The sequence below is a fragment of the Crinia signifera genome, chromosome 3, assembly GCF_055691185.1.
Source record: "Crinia signifera chromosome 3, ASM5569118v1, whole genome shotgun sequence".
Taxonomy (NCBI): Eukaryota; Metazoa; Chordata; class Amphibia; order Anura; family Myobatrachidae; genus Crinia; species Crinia signifera.
The window spans coordinates 170,715,897-170,733,769 of record NC_139219.1 but is presented as its reverse complement, the minus strand read 5'-3'; the positions used below and the strand labels follow the sequence as shown (position 1 = coordinate 170,733,769).

At 41.6% G+C, this 17,873-nt stretch overlaps 1 protein-coding gene across 2 annotated transcripts in view; it reads left to right on the top strand.

Moving 5' to 3' along the window:
* The window catches only part of SOBP (sine oculis binding protein homolog), a 162,298-nt gene that overhangs the window by 90,820 nt on the left and 53,605 nt on the right, over positions 1–17,873 (top strand). For both annotated transcript variants that reach the window (XM_083176942.1, XM_083176943.1), the window contains one exon: positions 13,281–13,376. In XM_083176942.1, coding sequence (XP_083033068.1) covers positions 13,281–13,376 — 96 coding nt within the window. The remainder of the gene's footprint in view (positions 1–13,280; positions 13,377–17,873) is intronic.

Genomic DNA, 17,873 nt, shown 5'->3' with positions numbered 1-17,873 from the left:
ACAGTCGCCCGGACGGTCATCAGGCCGCGGCGCCAGCAGCCAGCGGGAAACTTCAGCGGCGGGCGGCGGCAGCTCCTGCCTTTGCCCCCGCTGGCAACTTAGACAGCCGCAGCGTGACGGTGAATCCACTGCCCCCCCCACCCGGTGCCGTGCCCATGCTGCGCTTAGGCTGTGACACCGTGACCGACACAGGCTCAGCAGGCCTGCAAATCTCCGGCGGGTGGAGGAGCCGCCGCCGCCGCCCGCCCCCTCCTACCCACCCAGCTACTCAGTCAGTTTCACACAGTCTGATCTGCCACTGCCAGTCATCTGGGTGGTGGCAGTCATTATTTTACAAGGTGCGCAGCGCTTCCTTTCTCTGAGGGGGGGAGGAGGGGGGTCATCTCCTATAGGATGGTGCGTGGCAGTAATTTTTTTTTTTTTAACAAGGTGTCGATTCCTCCCTCTATAGGGGGGGGGGGGGGGGGGGCGGGTATCCTGTAGTTTTGCCTAGGGCGCCTAGATGCCTTGCACCGGCCCTGTATACAGTATCTCAGCTACATATTTCCTGCCATTCTCTGTGTGTACAATTGGCAGTTTCAGGGACATGTTGTTATTTTCTTGTGTATGTGACTGGATAGATAGATAGATAGATAGATAGGGTCATTGGCCCTAATTCTGGTATACTCAGTAAGCCGCAAAGCTTGCAGTTTACCGAGGGCCTTCCCTGATGCCCGACGAATCACCACCTTGCCGCTACCACAAGACACATCCCCTCGCATGTCCCGCTGGTGGAGAAATCATTTGGTGGTCACCGACCATCAAATGATTTCTTCAGGCCACACAAATATAGGTCAGCGGAGACTGACTTACAGTATATATGCGCCCATTCCAATAAAGACAGGACAGGGCTCCCGGCACACCTCTTCCCACCCGCATTCCCATGGGAATGCCCAGCATTTTCATGGGGACGACCATGAAATGCTGGTGTTTCCATGGGTGACACCCAGACCCGCAGCACCACGCCTCTTGCCAACACTGCCCCATATGAACGGCCCGGTGACATTGTAAATCGTCGCAGCCATTCGCAGAGTGGACTTGCACATGCGCACAAAAGACTGTGCACAAGCGCAGTCCACCAACCATCGGAACAGGGCCAAAGAATGGATCAGAATGACCCCCATTGTCTTATGAGTATCGGTATACATTACAACTAAAATACTAGCAGAGACATCAGGCAGACTCTTAACCCCTTCCTGACACAGCCAGTTTTTGCGTTCCTGACAGAGCCATTTTTTTCAAATCTGACATGTTTCACTTAAGTGGGGATAACTTTTTTTTGCTTTTACTTATCCCAGTGATTTTGAGATTGTTTTCTCGTGACACATTGTACTTCAAGTTAGTGGTAAATTTGGGTCGATACAGTCTGTGGTTTTTTGTGAAAAATACCAAAATGTCGTGAAAAAATGGAAAATTTTGCAATTTGCAAAATGTCACATTTTCTGCTTGTGAGACAAATAAACATACCACTCAAAATAGTTAATAACTAACAAAGACCATATGTCTACTTTATGTTGCAATCATTATTTCAACCTCCTTTTCATTTTTTTGGACACTAGGAGGCTTCAAATATGAATAGCAAATTCTCAAATTTTCAAGAAAATTTCAAACACTGATTTTTTTAGGGACCAGTTCAGTTCTGATGTGACTTTGAGGGACTTGTATGTGAGACACCCCCATAAATGATGCCATTTCAAAAACTGCACCCCTCACAGTATTCAAAACAGCATTTTGGAAGTTTGTTAACCCTTTATGTGTTTCACAGGAATTAAAACAAAGTGTAGGTGAAATTTCAAAATTTCTTTTTTTTTGCAGAGTTTCAATTTTAATACATTTTTCTAACGAATACAGTAGATTTTACTAGAGAAATGTGACTAAAAATTGATTCCCCCAATTCTTTTGTTTTCATAAATATCCTATATGTGGCCCTAGTGTGCACGTTGACCAAACCACAGGCTTCATAATAGAAGGAGCACCTACTTGATTTTGGAGCCTCCTTTTTATGAGATTTTGTTTTAGGCACCATGTAGGTTTCTAGGCACCATAAGTGCTAAAAGTTAGGAACCTCCCCCACAAGTCACCCCATTTTGCAAACTACACCCTTCAGGGAATTCATTTAGGGGTATAGTGTACATTTCAAACCCCCAGGGGTTTCACCAATTTTGATACAACTGGGCTGTGAAAATGAAAAAATTTAATTTTTCATTTTCACAGCTCAGTTGTATCAAAATTGGTGAAACCCCTGGGGGTTTGAAATGTACACTATACCCCCTGATGAATTCCCTGAAGGGTGTAGTTTGCAAAATGGGGTCACTTGTGGGGGGGTTCCACTGTATGGGTGCTTCAGGGGTCATTCAACCAGAATCTGTGCTGCAAAATCCAAAAATCACTCCTTCCCTTCTGAGTCCTGCCATGCACCCAACTGGTATTTTTTGGTCACAAGTGAGGCATTGCCATACTCGGGAGAAATTGGGGCACAGATTTTGGGGTGCTTTGTCTCCTTCATTCCTTGTGAAAATGAAAAATTTTGAGCCAGATCTGCATTTTTATGTAAAAAAATTTTACACAAAAATGCAGTTCTGGCTCAAAATTTTTCATTTTCGCAAGGAATGAAGGAGACAAAGCACCCCAAAATCTGTGCCCCAATTTCTCCCGAGTACGGCAATGCCTCATATGTGACCCAAAAATACCATTTGGGTGCATGGCAGGACTCAGAAGGGAAGGAGTGATTTTTGGTGGTGGAATGAATGGTGGGTGCTATGTCGCATTAGCAAGACCCCCGAAGCACCAATACAGTGGAACCCCCCCCACATGTGACCCCATTTTGCTCACCAGCTTTGGGAGGGGGGCTGGCGCTGCGGCTGGTGGGGGGGTGGGAGGGGTGCTGGCGCTGCGGCAGCCGGGTGGGTGGGAGGGGGGGCTGCCGGGTGGGAGGGGGGGGGGGCTGGCGATCGGTGGTGATCGGTGCTGTACTTAACAGCACCGATCACTGTATATATATATATATATATATGTGTGTGTGTGTATATATATATATATATATGTGTATATATATATATACACACATATATATATATATATGTGTATATATATATATATATATACATATATACACATATATATATATATATATATATATATATATTTATATATATATATAGGTCATATAAATAAATTTAGCCACAAATCAAAGATTTAACCAGCTGTGCTGCTGCTGGCGGGGGGGTGGGAGGGGGGCTGGCGCTGCGGCTGCTGGCTGGGTGGGAGGGAGGCTGGAGAGAGGCTGCCGGGAGGAAGGGCGGGCTGCCGGGCGGGTGGGAGGGCGGTTTGCCGCTCGGTGGTGATCGGTGCTGTACTTAACAGCACCGATCACCACCGATCTCTGTGTTACCGAGCGGCTTAGCCGCCGGTAACACAGAAAACGCTGCAATTGGCTGTTCACTTTTGAACAGCCAATCGCAGCGATCGCCGACCGGGGGGGGCACCCCTGCCCCCCCTGGGCGGCGAGGGGGGATGTCTGCTGTCAGGGACAGCAGACATCTCCAAACTGTCACCGCGTCTATAGACGCGGTGACAGTTAGAACTCATGACGTATATATACGTCATGTGTCGGGAAGCACATCCCGGCCATGACGTATATATACGTCAAATGTCGGGAAGGGGTTAACGAGGAACATACAGTACATTCCTGGTACATAGTGTGGGACGTGGTCATTGCATTGCAGGACGGGTGAGCACTACCCCTGCATTCCTTGGCACTTGCAGACTCTTGGATATTTTGCCCTGATCCCTTTGCCCCTCCCTTTGCACCCCTAAATATAGTTGGCTGTACTAAACTTATACTTAAACCAAGGCTCATACAAAAGTCTTACCTTTCTGTATTTGTCTTAGATAATGCATGCAAACACACATTTATATGAATGAGACAAAACAATGAATCATAAAACTGAGCTAGCTTATCATCACCCTGATAATGCCCCTTGAGTAGGTTCTGTCTCTTCCTCAGATTGCTGTATTCAGTTTATAGTTTATATTTCATTTTCTTTATAAACAGAGTCCCTTTCAATGTCCAAAGCACATTCCTAGTAAAATCTAGATGCCAAGGCTGTGCCCACAGTTTAACCACAGATTAGTGGGTCTCGTTCTGCACATATACCTCAAACGTGCAAAAAAATATAAATTATGCTTACAAGTCCCCTCTGGTATCTACTGCCAATACGGAGATGGCAGAGAAATGCAATGCTGTGTGCAATGACATCTGTATGCTACAGCTCAGACACTGAACTGCAGAAAAGTGTGCAGAACCATGGGATAATGGTGGAAGGACACATAACGTCCTCAATCTTACCATTCCTGACACACCTACACACTAATGCATTTTCTGAATACATTACAGTAAAAAATAGGTTCCAAAGAGTTATGTAACAATTCATAGACACTAGTATTATATTATAAATGTCAACAATTGGAGGCATATCCAATTAGCCACCACATGGCTGCCCGTTTCATTTAGCTGCAGGAACCCCATGCACTAATATCAGAAACTGCAACTAACACGCCGGAAATCCATAACATTGCACATTTTACACAGAAAGTGGTTTTCCATGTGGGAAAATGGCTAAGTAATGAAATAGCTCCTAGCAATAACCCGGATCTTTCCCCATGCAGTGAAATTCACACATCATTGAATATTTTCCATAGTCTACGGGTTATGTGATTGAAGGTTAAAGCTACCGATTGGGGGTTCGGTGGACTGATGTCCTAAATTGCCTTGACTGATGAACTATTTGCGATACGCGCGGCGCGGGACCGTACATTGCATCGGACCTGCTGTAATTCACTTACAATTTGGGCTCTTTTCCTGTGATTGATTGTTGCAATGACATGAAAAGAGCCCAAATTGCAGGTAAATTGTATAGTGTATGGGGGCCTTTACTGTCCAGGATCGCACTGCAATATGCGTCTGCATGTGGGACTGGAAGGATCGCAGCAGGCATACATTTGGGAGGTATTTAATATTTGTGACTAACCAGCAAAAATGGGTGTTTTCAGGGAATTCGCTGCAAATGTTGAATGATAAATGGGCCCCTAAGCCAGTCTCTGCATCTTTTTGAGAGCAGACTTAATGGCTTCGCTAGCTTAGCTGTGGCAGCCAATCTGAACAACCAAAGGGCTGTTCAGATATTCGATGGTGAAATTATCTAAACCTGCAAAAAAAATCAAATATTTACATAGGAGCAAAGCGCAGTACCACCTACCTTCTCGTCTTACCCAAATTTATAGACCGCATAATGTGCAATCTATTGGATATTAAGTAGCACAAAGTACAGGAGTTTTATATCCTCAGGGACAGTATTAGACATTAACCATTTCTGAAAATAATGCACAGAACTATGGGTTAGTGCCACGCGGCACCCAGGATAATGGCATGTACTGAAGATTTCTGTCTGAGACTCCCTTTGCCTGTTCTGTTTGAGACAAATCTGTCGGGGGTTGCAATTGAATAGCCACGGGTAAATACATCAGCTAATCGAATCTGGTTCTAGCATTAAATAGTATTTATCATCGATAACAGGTTAGGTTACTGATACATGTATGCAGGAATTTACAGTGGTGTTATGCTTTGCATGAACACTAAACAAAAAACGACGGTATAAAAATAATTATGAAGTCATTTTATCCATTCAAACTATGGAACTCTTAATAAATATTTAATAAAACAAAATCCCTGCATAGGGTGTCAATAAGAACAGGAAAGGCAGCCTGGTTTACTGATTAGATGAAAATACACATGCACATTTACCTTCCGGGTTATAGTGCTAGCTAGCATAGCTTCTCTTCTTTAATTAGAAGGAGGAAACAGTAGACAATGATAACTAAATGCTGGAATTATATTACTGTATTATACAGCTTCAATACTGCCTTTGAGAATTCCTGCTGTGTTTCATTACAGACAGAGGATATAATTTATGTTTGTTTTTTGGTCTATATATATATATATATATATATATATATATATATATATATATATATATATATATATATATATATAGTATATCAAAGCTACCTAGTGGTGGTATATTGCAAAACTTTACTACCTATTTAATTAAGTTCTGTTTTATAGCCCATCTTCTTTACTGTCTTCACCGAGTTCTGTACATTTCAGGTTTTATGTAATTACATCTACATTTTCTGTTTTCATTGTCTTTATTGTCTAACAATATGGAAACAATAAAAACATGTAAATAAGTATGTGTTTATGCTGAACCATAAAATATTTTATGGTACAAACACATCCGTGCAGCTGGGAAAACTAGTAATAACTATGTATAAACTGCAAGCTTACTACAAGCACAATACGTGTTTTAATAATAACCATATTGCAGAACATTTTAGCAACAATATGTTGAAACTGAACTGTAGTCTTCCATATATTTCATTATGCATAAATACAGAACGCTTCCTGCTCTATCAATAATTTAGTATCTAAGATTGTAGTAAACCAACAGTATGCATTAGTAAAGTATTTACACTTTAGCTGTTTTGTAAATGCTTGATTTATTTATAGTAATAATGAGTATATTTAATAATATGTAGCCATATGGCGAGTTTTATATAAATGATTATAGCAGCAATGACTTATTATGAAAAACTCTGATGTCATTGCGATGCAAGAGGGAGTCCGACTTCATGTGATTATATAAATATATATACACATGCTTATATAAATATATATACACATGCTTATATAAATATATATAAATGGACAGCAAATAAGGCAACACTCACGGATTTCTTCAAATTGAAATGTGCAGATTTATTGCAGACTGGTCATCCTACATGGTCATCCTACTGGTCATCCTGAGGGATCCCTGAGGACGAGCTTGTAGCTCGAAACATGTAGGATGACCAGTCTGCCATAAATCTGCACATTTGAATTTGAAGAAATCCGTGAGTGCCGCCTTATTTGCTGTCCATTTGTATTGGGGCCTTACACATGCCTATTAAATAAATATTCTGATGTAGAAATGTGCTTTATTTAGATCAGTGGTTCCCAACCTTTTTTCTCTCCCGTACCCCTCGATTAGGCTTTTCATTTATGAGTACCCCTTCATTTATGAGTACCCCTTCCTCTCAATTTGAAATATCCACAGAACTTCTGAGTGAAGTGGAAGTGAGTGGTATGTACTTATATTAAGGAGTAGCGGAGGAGTAGTGTGCGGTCAGGAATCCGTTCCCTCTGTGTCAGGCCACTGGCTGTGTCCGGGTTTCCCACTAACGCCTGTAGAATTAAAGCCACTGTTTCCTCCACCCGTGTCAGATCGCTGATGTCTGAGTGCAGCTGGGGTAGCTCCCAGTGGATTGCTGGTCAGGCAAAAGCAGGAGGAGATGCAAATGATGCTGCCGTCGGAACCAAATATGACGCAAGTATGTAGGCATGTAGAACTCATACACTATAAGCCCCAGTGTCTCCCTAAATATATAAAAGCACAATTGCATGAATGTGTAAACTAGAAATACAATTTTAATACTGCCAACCATGCAAATAGGGCTTTTCCTCCTATAATAAGTAGTTGCCTATTTAAATGTGCATACACACACACACACACACACATACTGTACTTTCCAACATTTGTGCATAGCATCTGTTCAGTGCTATTCTGTCAAGGCACATAATAATAAACATAATAATAATAATAATAATAATAATAATAATAATAATAATAATAATTATTAATTGTATTTGTATAGCGGCCTTTCTCTAATATGACTGAAAGTGATTAACAGATAAAATTAACATAAGGCCTGATTCAGAATTGATCACTTATGTTCATTTGATTACCGAATGAGTGTGCATGCATATGGATTGCGGCCCGCATACATTAGCCAAAATAGCGACAAAGATCACAAAAATATCTAATCGCAATCACAGGAAGTCGAATTTTCGGGGTGGTAACTGGCCATTTTCAGGGTGTGTGTCCGAAACAATGCAGGCACGCTCAGGCCTTTTAAATGAGGCGGTGTGACGTCAGCTCCGACCTCGATCAGCCTATATGTTGCAGAATTGTGGAAGAGTCAGACTTACTCACAGACTGGAAAATCATGAGATGGTTCGTGAATATGGACATATGGATGTGCGACAGGATACCGGATAGTGATATTTTCGCAGATCACGAGCAGATTTACACAGGGTGGGTTTTCTTTCTGCCTGGGCGGCGGCTAATTACTCACATCTGCAACTTTAATCGATAAGCGATCAGGTCTGAATAAGGCCCATAATACAGTACAGAAACAAGCACAGCAAAACTTGAAAAAATACAGAGAATCATTAGTTACATATAATTAAATAAATCAGAGACATTAAAAAGCAAAATAAATAATCCAATAATCTGGCACATCTGTAGAAAGGTGTTTTAGCAGTAAGTGTATATTTATAGTTATTACCCTTTTCTCTATTATGATAAAAAAGAGCACACAGGTGTACACAAATGTGCAATTTTTATAAAAATAAAATAAAAACAGTAAGTTATAATCAGTAAATATTTTAATGCTAATAGCTAATATGCTATTTTCATCTTTTGTTAGTACAGATGGAAAAAAAAATAATAGGTCAGCTTTAAATATATCTAAGATTAATTCATTTTGTGGTGAAAATTTTTCATTCTCTAACTATGTATTTCAAAAATATTTTTGTAAACGTTTTCTAGTTCATTTACAGAGTAAAGGGGAATTCAATTAGATGCAATAAATTTAACGATCAGGGCTATTCAATTATTGTTCCCTTTTCTCACCCGATCTTTTACCATGTAATGGTCATTAACCTGTAGAATCCAGAATAATTTCCCAAACCTATGGGAACACTGTTTTGGTGCCCAAAAACAGGCTATGTATAAGGGATTATTTGAAGCCTAAGAAAATCCACATTAATTGTAGCCTGTGAGCTGCCTTCAGAATGAATTGAGTAGCTGTTCTTCTTCAATTAGCTAGCTGTAAATTACCATGGCTAATTGAATTCCTCCTTTATGATGGGTACACATTAGTCTATGGCCCTCATTTTGGTTTCTTCGGTCCCCGGCAAATTCGCAATGGGGACCAAGGTTTGCTCACTGTGCATGCGCATATTCGCATATGCACATGTGCAGGGCTTCTGTGTGGGCATTTTCGGTGACTTGCATAGTCACTGTGGCGTTTGCACGAGGGGGGGGACAGAGGCAGGCAGGGGGCGTTCACATACAACCCACAAAATTGATGGGTGCGCCCAGGAAAACGCTGGCATCCCCAGTAGAATGCAGGTGGGCACCTGTTTTCGGGGGTGGGGGGGGGGGGGGGGCAGCTGGTATCTCAGGACGTAAGCCACCCACCCTGTTCTTGGACGTGAAAGCCGCAAATCTAGGTCGGTCCAGAATGACCTGGATTTGCGAATAGATCACATGGACGGCATTAGAAGTCTCGATAAGCAGCGAATTTTCACTGCTTAGTGATTCAATTAGAATCACCCCTTAAGTGTACCCAGCGTTGTACCCAGCGTTGTACCCAGCGTTGTACCCACCTTTGTCCTGCATGTACAGATGACAAAGGACATTGCTAACAACAAATGGGGGCGTGCATTGTTATTGATGGTGGTTGGTGCCAGCATTAGCAAGTGCGTACACACTGCTGTAAAATGGGCACAAACAAAGGCTCTCTGTGACCAATAGTTTTGCTAATTTGGTCCCATAGAGGTGCACAGGAAAATAAATAGAGATTGCCTATTATATTAAATAGTAATGTGCATTTATGTCTGGTGGCACATGGCTTAAATTGAATTCCTCCAAGTGATATTACAGTCATTGGATCTGCTTATTAACTGTTTGAAGACAGTACTAATAGGAATGGTTGGTGTGACACAATGGATTAAATACTGCTACGGAAATGTGTACACTGTTTCTGCATGAGTGAGATGTGATGTTACTATTTCCTACATGAGTTAGACATACTGAAGAAACAGAGCTACTTACTGTTCTCCAATAACTGTCACCCGCTTCCATCTACAATGTATTTTCTTTTCAATTCATTTTTTCTTGTAGCTTCATTGGTGATTTTTTTTAAACGAGTTGGCCATGCGCCAGAAAGCTATAATTTTAATGCAGTGCAAAATGAAATATACATAATTACATGCAAGCCATATGGGCTGTAGACAGCTCAGCTGTGAGTTTCAGGAGACAGGAAAAAATGAAAGAGAAAGAGTGGGGGCAGAGCGGTTATGGGAGATGGGAGCGGAGCAGAGTGCAAGTGTCACAGAAATGAACATTTTAATGAGCATGTTGCTGACACTCCTCCTCTCACCTATATGTTCTAGTCATTCACTCTGCAAGAGAAAGCAAACCCGATTGGAAATAAAATAAGAAAAAACTCATGTCAACCCTCATGTCTAATAGGCCCACTTAATGCTGCTATTTAAATTGCAGCTTTCTTAATTAACAATGTAGATCAAAGCAGCTTGCACTGTGTCACAGTCCTCAAGAAATAATTTATCTCTGCATTTTCAAGGAAAGCCCATTATTGTTGACAGCATTGGACCTCCTTATAATATGTGCTTTTCATCACATCTCAACTTCTATTCATTGGTGCATCAACTGCTATTTGTAGCGCTTTTTCCCACTACGACCACTACATATAACTGACTTGCACAAATCCCAGAGGGTGAGGTCAAAGGGGGACATGTGGGGGATGTGGTCCAGTCAATCACGTTTTCACAAGTCCACCCCCTACTATAGAATGTTGTGACTTACCACTGATAGAGGATGGAGGAACCTCTACTCTCCCAGGGGTTCTCCATGAAATCAGTGGCATTTCGGGAGAGTTGGCAAGTATAAAACATTGATGAATAGGAAATACATCGCTTGGCATATACGATTTACTGGAGGTTGAGATGCAGTAGTCCATCCTAAAGCCCCATACACATTAGGCGATATTGTGCATAATATCACTCAGAAAGGGCTTTCTGAGCGATATTGTAGACAATATCTCTTAGTGTTTACTCTCCCTGTTGTTAACAATGCACACTCCCGCACATTGTTAATGGCCCCCTACCTCTTTTAGCATGTCCTGCCCCCCCCCCCCCTTCTGGTCCCCGATGCTGCCATTATCGGCAGCAGGAGCCATCGGCAAGTGGGTATGGGGCTTTACAGTGCATGTGAAGAAAAACCCTTGACACAAGAAATCCCAGCAGAATCGGGTTATGTTTCTGCATCTATAAATGAAACAGTAAAAAATGTTACAAATGGTACGTGTTCCCATAAGTTCCTGAATTATGTTCAACACTATCTCAGACACATCAAACCAAGTGAACAGGGGCAAGGCAGTAATTTGGCTCCGCTCCATTTCTGCCCTGCATGTACGTATGGGTATCACATCAATCTTAGTTTCATTTCTCAAACATCCTTTTGTATAACACATATGTTTTACATGAGATCACAGTGTTAGAATGATGTAATATCCAAAGAAAAAATGATGAATGTCATGTTTGAAAAGAGAATTACACTATAGGTAACATATATTACACATGGTTTTCTCCTGTTAGGCACACATTTGTGTGACACACCCAGCTTAGTGCTACCATAGTGAGCCATCAGAATTTTTCATAATTACTATCTTAAGATGCCCATACACGTTACAATTATTGTATACAATATTGTATACAATATCGCATCTCATCGCATATCGGTTTTGCAATGAGATCAGATGAGATGAGATCTAGTACAAAAAGTATGTGTTGCACATCTCATCTGATCTCATCGCAAAACCGAGATCGGATGAGATGCGATATTGTATACAATATTGTATACAATAATTGTAACGTGTATGGGCACCATTAGAGAGGAGAAGTATGAAAGCTTTGAGAAAGATAAAGTACCAACCAACCAGCTCCTATGATTTTTCAAACAATACCTTTAAAATGATGAATTGGCTGGTATTTTATCTTTCTTCAAGCTTTGATAAATCACCTCCTTAGTATTTATTGTAGAGTGTACTTATAGATATTTTCAGAATTAACTGTACAATAAAAATGTAAATATCTCATGCTGTGTATATGATACATAGGTACTTGATGATATACAATTTCTATGTATTCCTTTGGTGTAAAAATCACCCTCAGAGTCTGGGTATATCTTTATTGTTTCATGATGTTTATATTCTTTCATCATTAATACGGATTCCTGAAGAAATTATATAAAAATCATGAAACGTTGAACATATATCCAGACCCCTTGGGTAATTTATGAGGGTGAATCAATAAAGACAGGTGGTGCTACTGAGCAAAGTCGGTATACTATTGTGTACTACCATCTTTCATACAACGCCATACCAAATTTCAGATTAATTCATAGGTTAGTTTTTTTTTCCACCACTACAATGCACCAGCTCCCTCATCCGAAATTGTTGCGGCCAAATTGCATGAATTGCACAATGAATTGTTGCTGCATCCACCGTACTCGCTCGACTTGACCCCTGCGACTTCTTTCTGTTCCCTAACCTGAAAATGTGGCTTGCGGTAAAAAAAAATTCATCTTCATAGCGCAATTCATGCAATTTGGCGGCAACAATTCCGGATAAGAGAGCTGGTGCATTGTCATGGTGGAAACAAAAACTAACCTATGAAGCAATCTGAAATTTTGTATGGCGTTGTATGAAAGATGGTAGCACACAATAGTAATACCAACTTTCCTTAGCAACGTGTGTATTCAAACACACGTACTTAATGATCCACCCTAGTAAAATGCAGATGTAGGATGATATTATGAGTATTTCAAATGGACACTCTGACAAGTTGCTACACTATAAAGGGGTGCTATCTGTTACAAACTCTATCTATCTATCCATCCATCCATCTATCTATCTATCTATCTATCTATCTATCTATCTATCTGTGTCTGTCTATTTATCTATATATGATACAGGGGCTGTTTTCTTTAATTACATGATGCTATCCTTTGGTTGCTAAAAGTTACAGCATGGGTGCACACCGCACCATTTTATTAAATTAGCCCCAGCAGACTAGATAAATCTGTTTTGTTTTAAAGTTGTTAACAAATACAATTCAACAAATGCATTGTTCACTTGTAGTAATGAGACATACTTATATATGTTATTTTCTGTTTTCAATTTTGTTTTCTGTTTGCCGTTTTGCACTTATGCTTTTTATGAATGCAGGAATTTTTGTATCAAGTCCCTAAATAGGCCATTATATTTCCCTTCAGGCTAGAGATGAAGATGGACATGGTGAAAATTTTCCCCAGCAACACTATGCTAAGGAAACTCCAAGACTTGCCTTCAAGAATAACTGCGAACTACTTGTAAGAATATTAACAGTAATAATAATTTTTAAACAAGTCAGGAACGTTACTTTAGCACAGTGTAAATGCTTACTTTTTGTAGGCTAAGACTATATATATATATATATATATATATATATATATATAAACTTTGCACTGTACTGTTAATGCTGTAAATAGTATCATTGTGTAAAATGTGTAATACATATATGCTTTATTGAAAGGCCAGACTACGGTGTATACATATATACATAATGTATATGAAAGAAACTTTTGCCTTGAATGTTCTTTGCACAGTAGTTAAAATACCAAACTTCATATAAGAGTAGAATAAGAAAATAATGGAGTAGAAAGTTAATCTTACAGAAAGATTAAAACAGTGTATAATAGAAATCATAAATTAAAGGAGACCTCAAGTCATCTTTCTTTTTAATAAGACGACCCTACCACCAATTTTTAGAACTGAAGTGGTCCAATGTCCTGGGCACCAGATATACAATTCGGCATATGTAGCACCCTACACACTGTCCTACCATGATAAAAGGTAAAAGAGGTTTGATACAAAGGTGCATACACACGTTGCGATTTTGGCTTATGATTTTGACTATATAGCAGTGATGGCTAACCTTGACACTCCAGCTGTTTTTGAACTACACATCCCAGCATGCCCTGCATCAGTTTTACTATTTGGCCATGCTAAAACTGATGCAGGGCATGCTGAGATGTATAGTTCAACAACAGCTGAAGTGTCAAGGTTAGCTATCACTGCTATATAGTCAAAATGGTAAAAAAAAAGTTAGCTAAAATCCCAGTGTTTCCCCTGTGTGCGATACCAATGCGTGGCCATGCGAGGTCGGTATCCCAAGTTAAAATAGACTGTGCAAGCAAGGCAATTTTGACTATGTCGCACCCAGTGTACTTGGCCTTAGGCCATGTCGCACATAGTTAAAATCACAAGTGCATGTAGCCAAAATCAGCTCCATCCACTTCAAGGCAAATCACAGTCAAAATCAGCAAAAGCCAATATCTCACCATGTGTATGCCCCTTAAAGGTGCTCATTAAATAGTTATCAGTGGCACTGATTGGACGAGCCATGGGAGCTGTCCAATCATTAACACTTAGTTTTCTGTGCTACATATTAAAATGAAACCTTACTTATTTGGTAGAAAAGTCCTGCTGCACATGCTTATGCTGGGTACACACCAGGACGACTAGGGCCCGATCCCCTCAATCTAGATCCAATTCCGACCAATTGGATGTAGATTGTGTGCTGATTGGGCCCTTTTCTGTCCTGGTGTGGACCGATACCGTTCCGATGCGCGGTCCCGCGGGTCGGTCGGTCGTTATTGAGATCCTACCTGCTGCAGGTAGGATCTCAATGACGACCATACAGCCGGGTGCGGGTCGCCATCGGATCGGACCCGCTCACGGTGCACATCGAGAGCGGGTCGTGCCCCCCCGCGTCACCGTGAGCGGGTTGGACGAGCCACTAACGACCCGCTCACGATGTGCATCGTGAGCGGGTCGTCCTGGCGTGTACCCTACATTAGGTATTGTATGGATTCTAGGGTCCTAGACTCCCCACCCTTTCACCTCAAAAACCCAGTGACTTCCATAGGGCTTTAAAGCAGATGTATTATTAATAACATTGCTCATGCAAAATTTAGCACTTTTTTATTGTAAAGAACTTTTTACTCAAATAAATCAAAGCAAAATCAAATTTGTGTAATTAGTAAAAAGTTAAAAATGGCTTCAGCAAAAGATCACAACAAAATCTAGAAAAGGTGATTAAAATGTCATCATTAAACATACAAAAACATACACAAATTAAACATACAAATGTCATTATTAAAAATACAAAAATGTATGCATACAAAGCTATTACCGGTATATTATAAATAAATAATGATGTATAGAATTACTTTACAGCAATAGCTGGATACAATAATAAATTGTGACAATGGACTGACTTATGGGCCAAATTTACAAGTTTATATTGTTATTTGGGAAAATATTTGCTATTAATTTTATTGATTCATGTGGATATGACAAATAATAAATTCATTAATTAAAGATCGAAAATTATCATGCAAAATTTGATATGTAATAACTTGTGGGTATGGGGTAGGCAACCTTTAAAACTCCAGCTGCTGAAGAACTACACATTTCAGAATGCCCTGCCACAGTTCACAGCCACAACAAAACTGTGTCAGGGAATGCTGGTTTGTTTAGTTCCACATCACATTGTGACACATTGTGACACATTGTCACATTGGGCCTTATTCTAGTTCACTCTTTCTGACAAAATCCTTCTTAGATGGACAAAACCATGTGCACTGCAGGTGGGGCAGATGTAACTTGTGCAGAGAGAGTTAGATTTGGGTGGGGTTTTACTGCAAAGTGAGATCTATATTGCAGTGTAAAAATAAAGCAGCCAGTATTTACCCTGCACAGAAACAAAGTAACTCACCCAAATCTAATTCTCTTTGCACATTTTACAACTTCCCCCCTGCAGTGCACATGGTTTTGACCATCTAATACCCCTTTTACACCAGAGGTTGGACCCGGGATATTGCCTCTCCAGTCCGGGGCAGGGCATGGTGTAAATGGGCTGAAAAAAAATAACACGGGTACTGTTCCCCGGGAATCTGACCCGGCAAATGTTCAGGGTCGGACACGGGGCTTATCCGGGGCTCAGGGTGGTGTAAATGATCATTATCCGGGTTATTTGGAGGGTAGAGGGGCGCGAAGAGCTGATTGGTGCTTCTGCAGCTCTGGCAGATGATGTAATCTGCTGGAGACCCGCACAGGGCGCATGTAGCAGCGCAGCAGCAGCGTTACCACGCTCTGTGCTGCAAGCACACTCCACACTGTGTTTACAGCCTCATCTGCTGCAGCACACACTGGCTGTCACGCAGTGTGTTCCACTTTGGCTGACCCCAAACCTGATCTGCACCATCATGTCTGCAACTGCAACACAGCTACTCCGTCTGCCATCTTTGCTGCAATGCTGGGAGCAGAACCCACCCCCTCCCTTTTCCCTTTCTTGTGACCTCATCTCAAACAGCCCAAAGGTCCATTTTTAATGACACCAGCAAGGAAAGACAGGGCTGATCCGTTTTCAGTGTGAAAGGGCCTTACCCGGGAATAACCCGGATTGAAGTGCAGTGTAAATGGGGTCTGAGGCAGGGCATGCCCTGGCAATATCCCGTGTTCGATTTCCCGGGTCCTATCCGGTATTCTGGTGTAAAAGTGGTATAAGAAGGATTTTGTCAGAAAGAGTGAACTAGAATAAGGCCCATTGTGGCAAAGGTTGCCTAACTGTAGTCATAAGTGAAGTGAATATTTAGGACAGTGGAATCTATAAGAAGTGTGTGGGTGGAGAAATATGCCATAACAACTAATCAGCTTCTATGTATACCTTTATAGAATGCACTTAAGAAATAGTTACTTTAAAGCTGATTGGTTGCTATGGCACACTTATTCACTCTTATCACTGCTTAATCAGACTTTGCTACTCTTAAAATCTACTCTTCGGGAGAACCACGGAGAGGAGACTGTCAGCAGCACTTCTGGAGGTGGGGCTTTATGTAGCCCCACCCCAGATGTCATCAAACTCAGCCCCCAGTAAGGCAAATCCCGCAATTTGGGGGTCTTTCAGGGAGGGGCTAAAGTGACACAATTTTGATATGTAGCCCTGCCCCCTCACCATGAAAAAGCTGCAAATCGCGGTAATTTAACGATGCTACAGGGGAGATGCGGGGGTCTGGCAGTATCCGGGAGGGTTGCCCAATTTTGCGGGGGACCGAGAGGGGAACCCAATATTCAGGAGTCGCCCGGCCATTCCGGGAGGGTAGACAACCCTGTGCTTAATACATTTACAACAATGTTAGGATTAGCTAAAATGAGAGTACATGAATATCAGATGAAGAGAAAGTCTATTCAGTCTTCTGGTGCCAGGAAGATATGCTCCCTGTACTGGGAGATATGGAAACCAATCCCAGGATCAGTATCAGCTGGACCCCTGGATTCTGACCCAAAATTGCCAAGATTTTGAGTCTTCAATCCAGTGATTCATGGGATTAGGTTGTGCTGAGAAGTGCGGAGCACTAGCAGCATGTTGCTCAGACACTGTCCAGCAGTGCAGCCTAGGGGCCTGCAGCATGTAAAATGTGGTGCTGGCGGACTGGCGTCCAGGGAAGTGGCTGTAGCAGCGGCTTCTTATTGGCTGCCAGACTGCCATCTCCGATTGGCTGGCAGCTGGTGCTTCATCTGAATTGCCGCTGGCACTGTCTGTGTCTCTATAGTTGCCTGCCCAATAGTACATGCCATGTACACACTCTGCCTGCTTTCTCCACACACCCTCACTGCGCTCTACTCCCACTGTCCCTTATTGTTCCCTACACCCTTCCTCTCTGTTCCCTACTTCCATCCTTCCTCACTGCTCTCTACACTGACCCACCCTCACTGCTCCATACATTGAGCCACACTTGCTGCTTCTTACACCCTTCCTCACT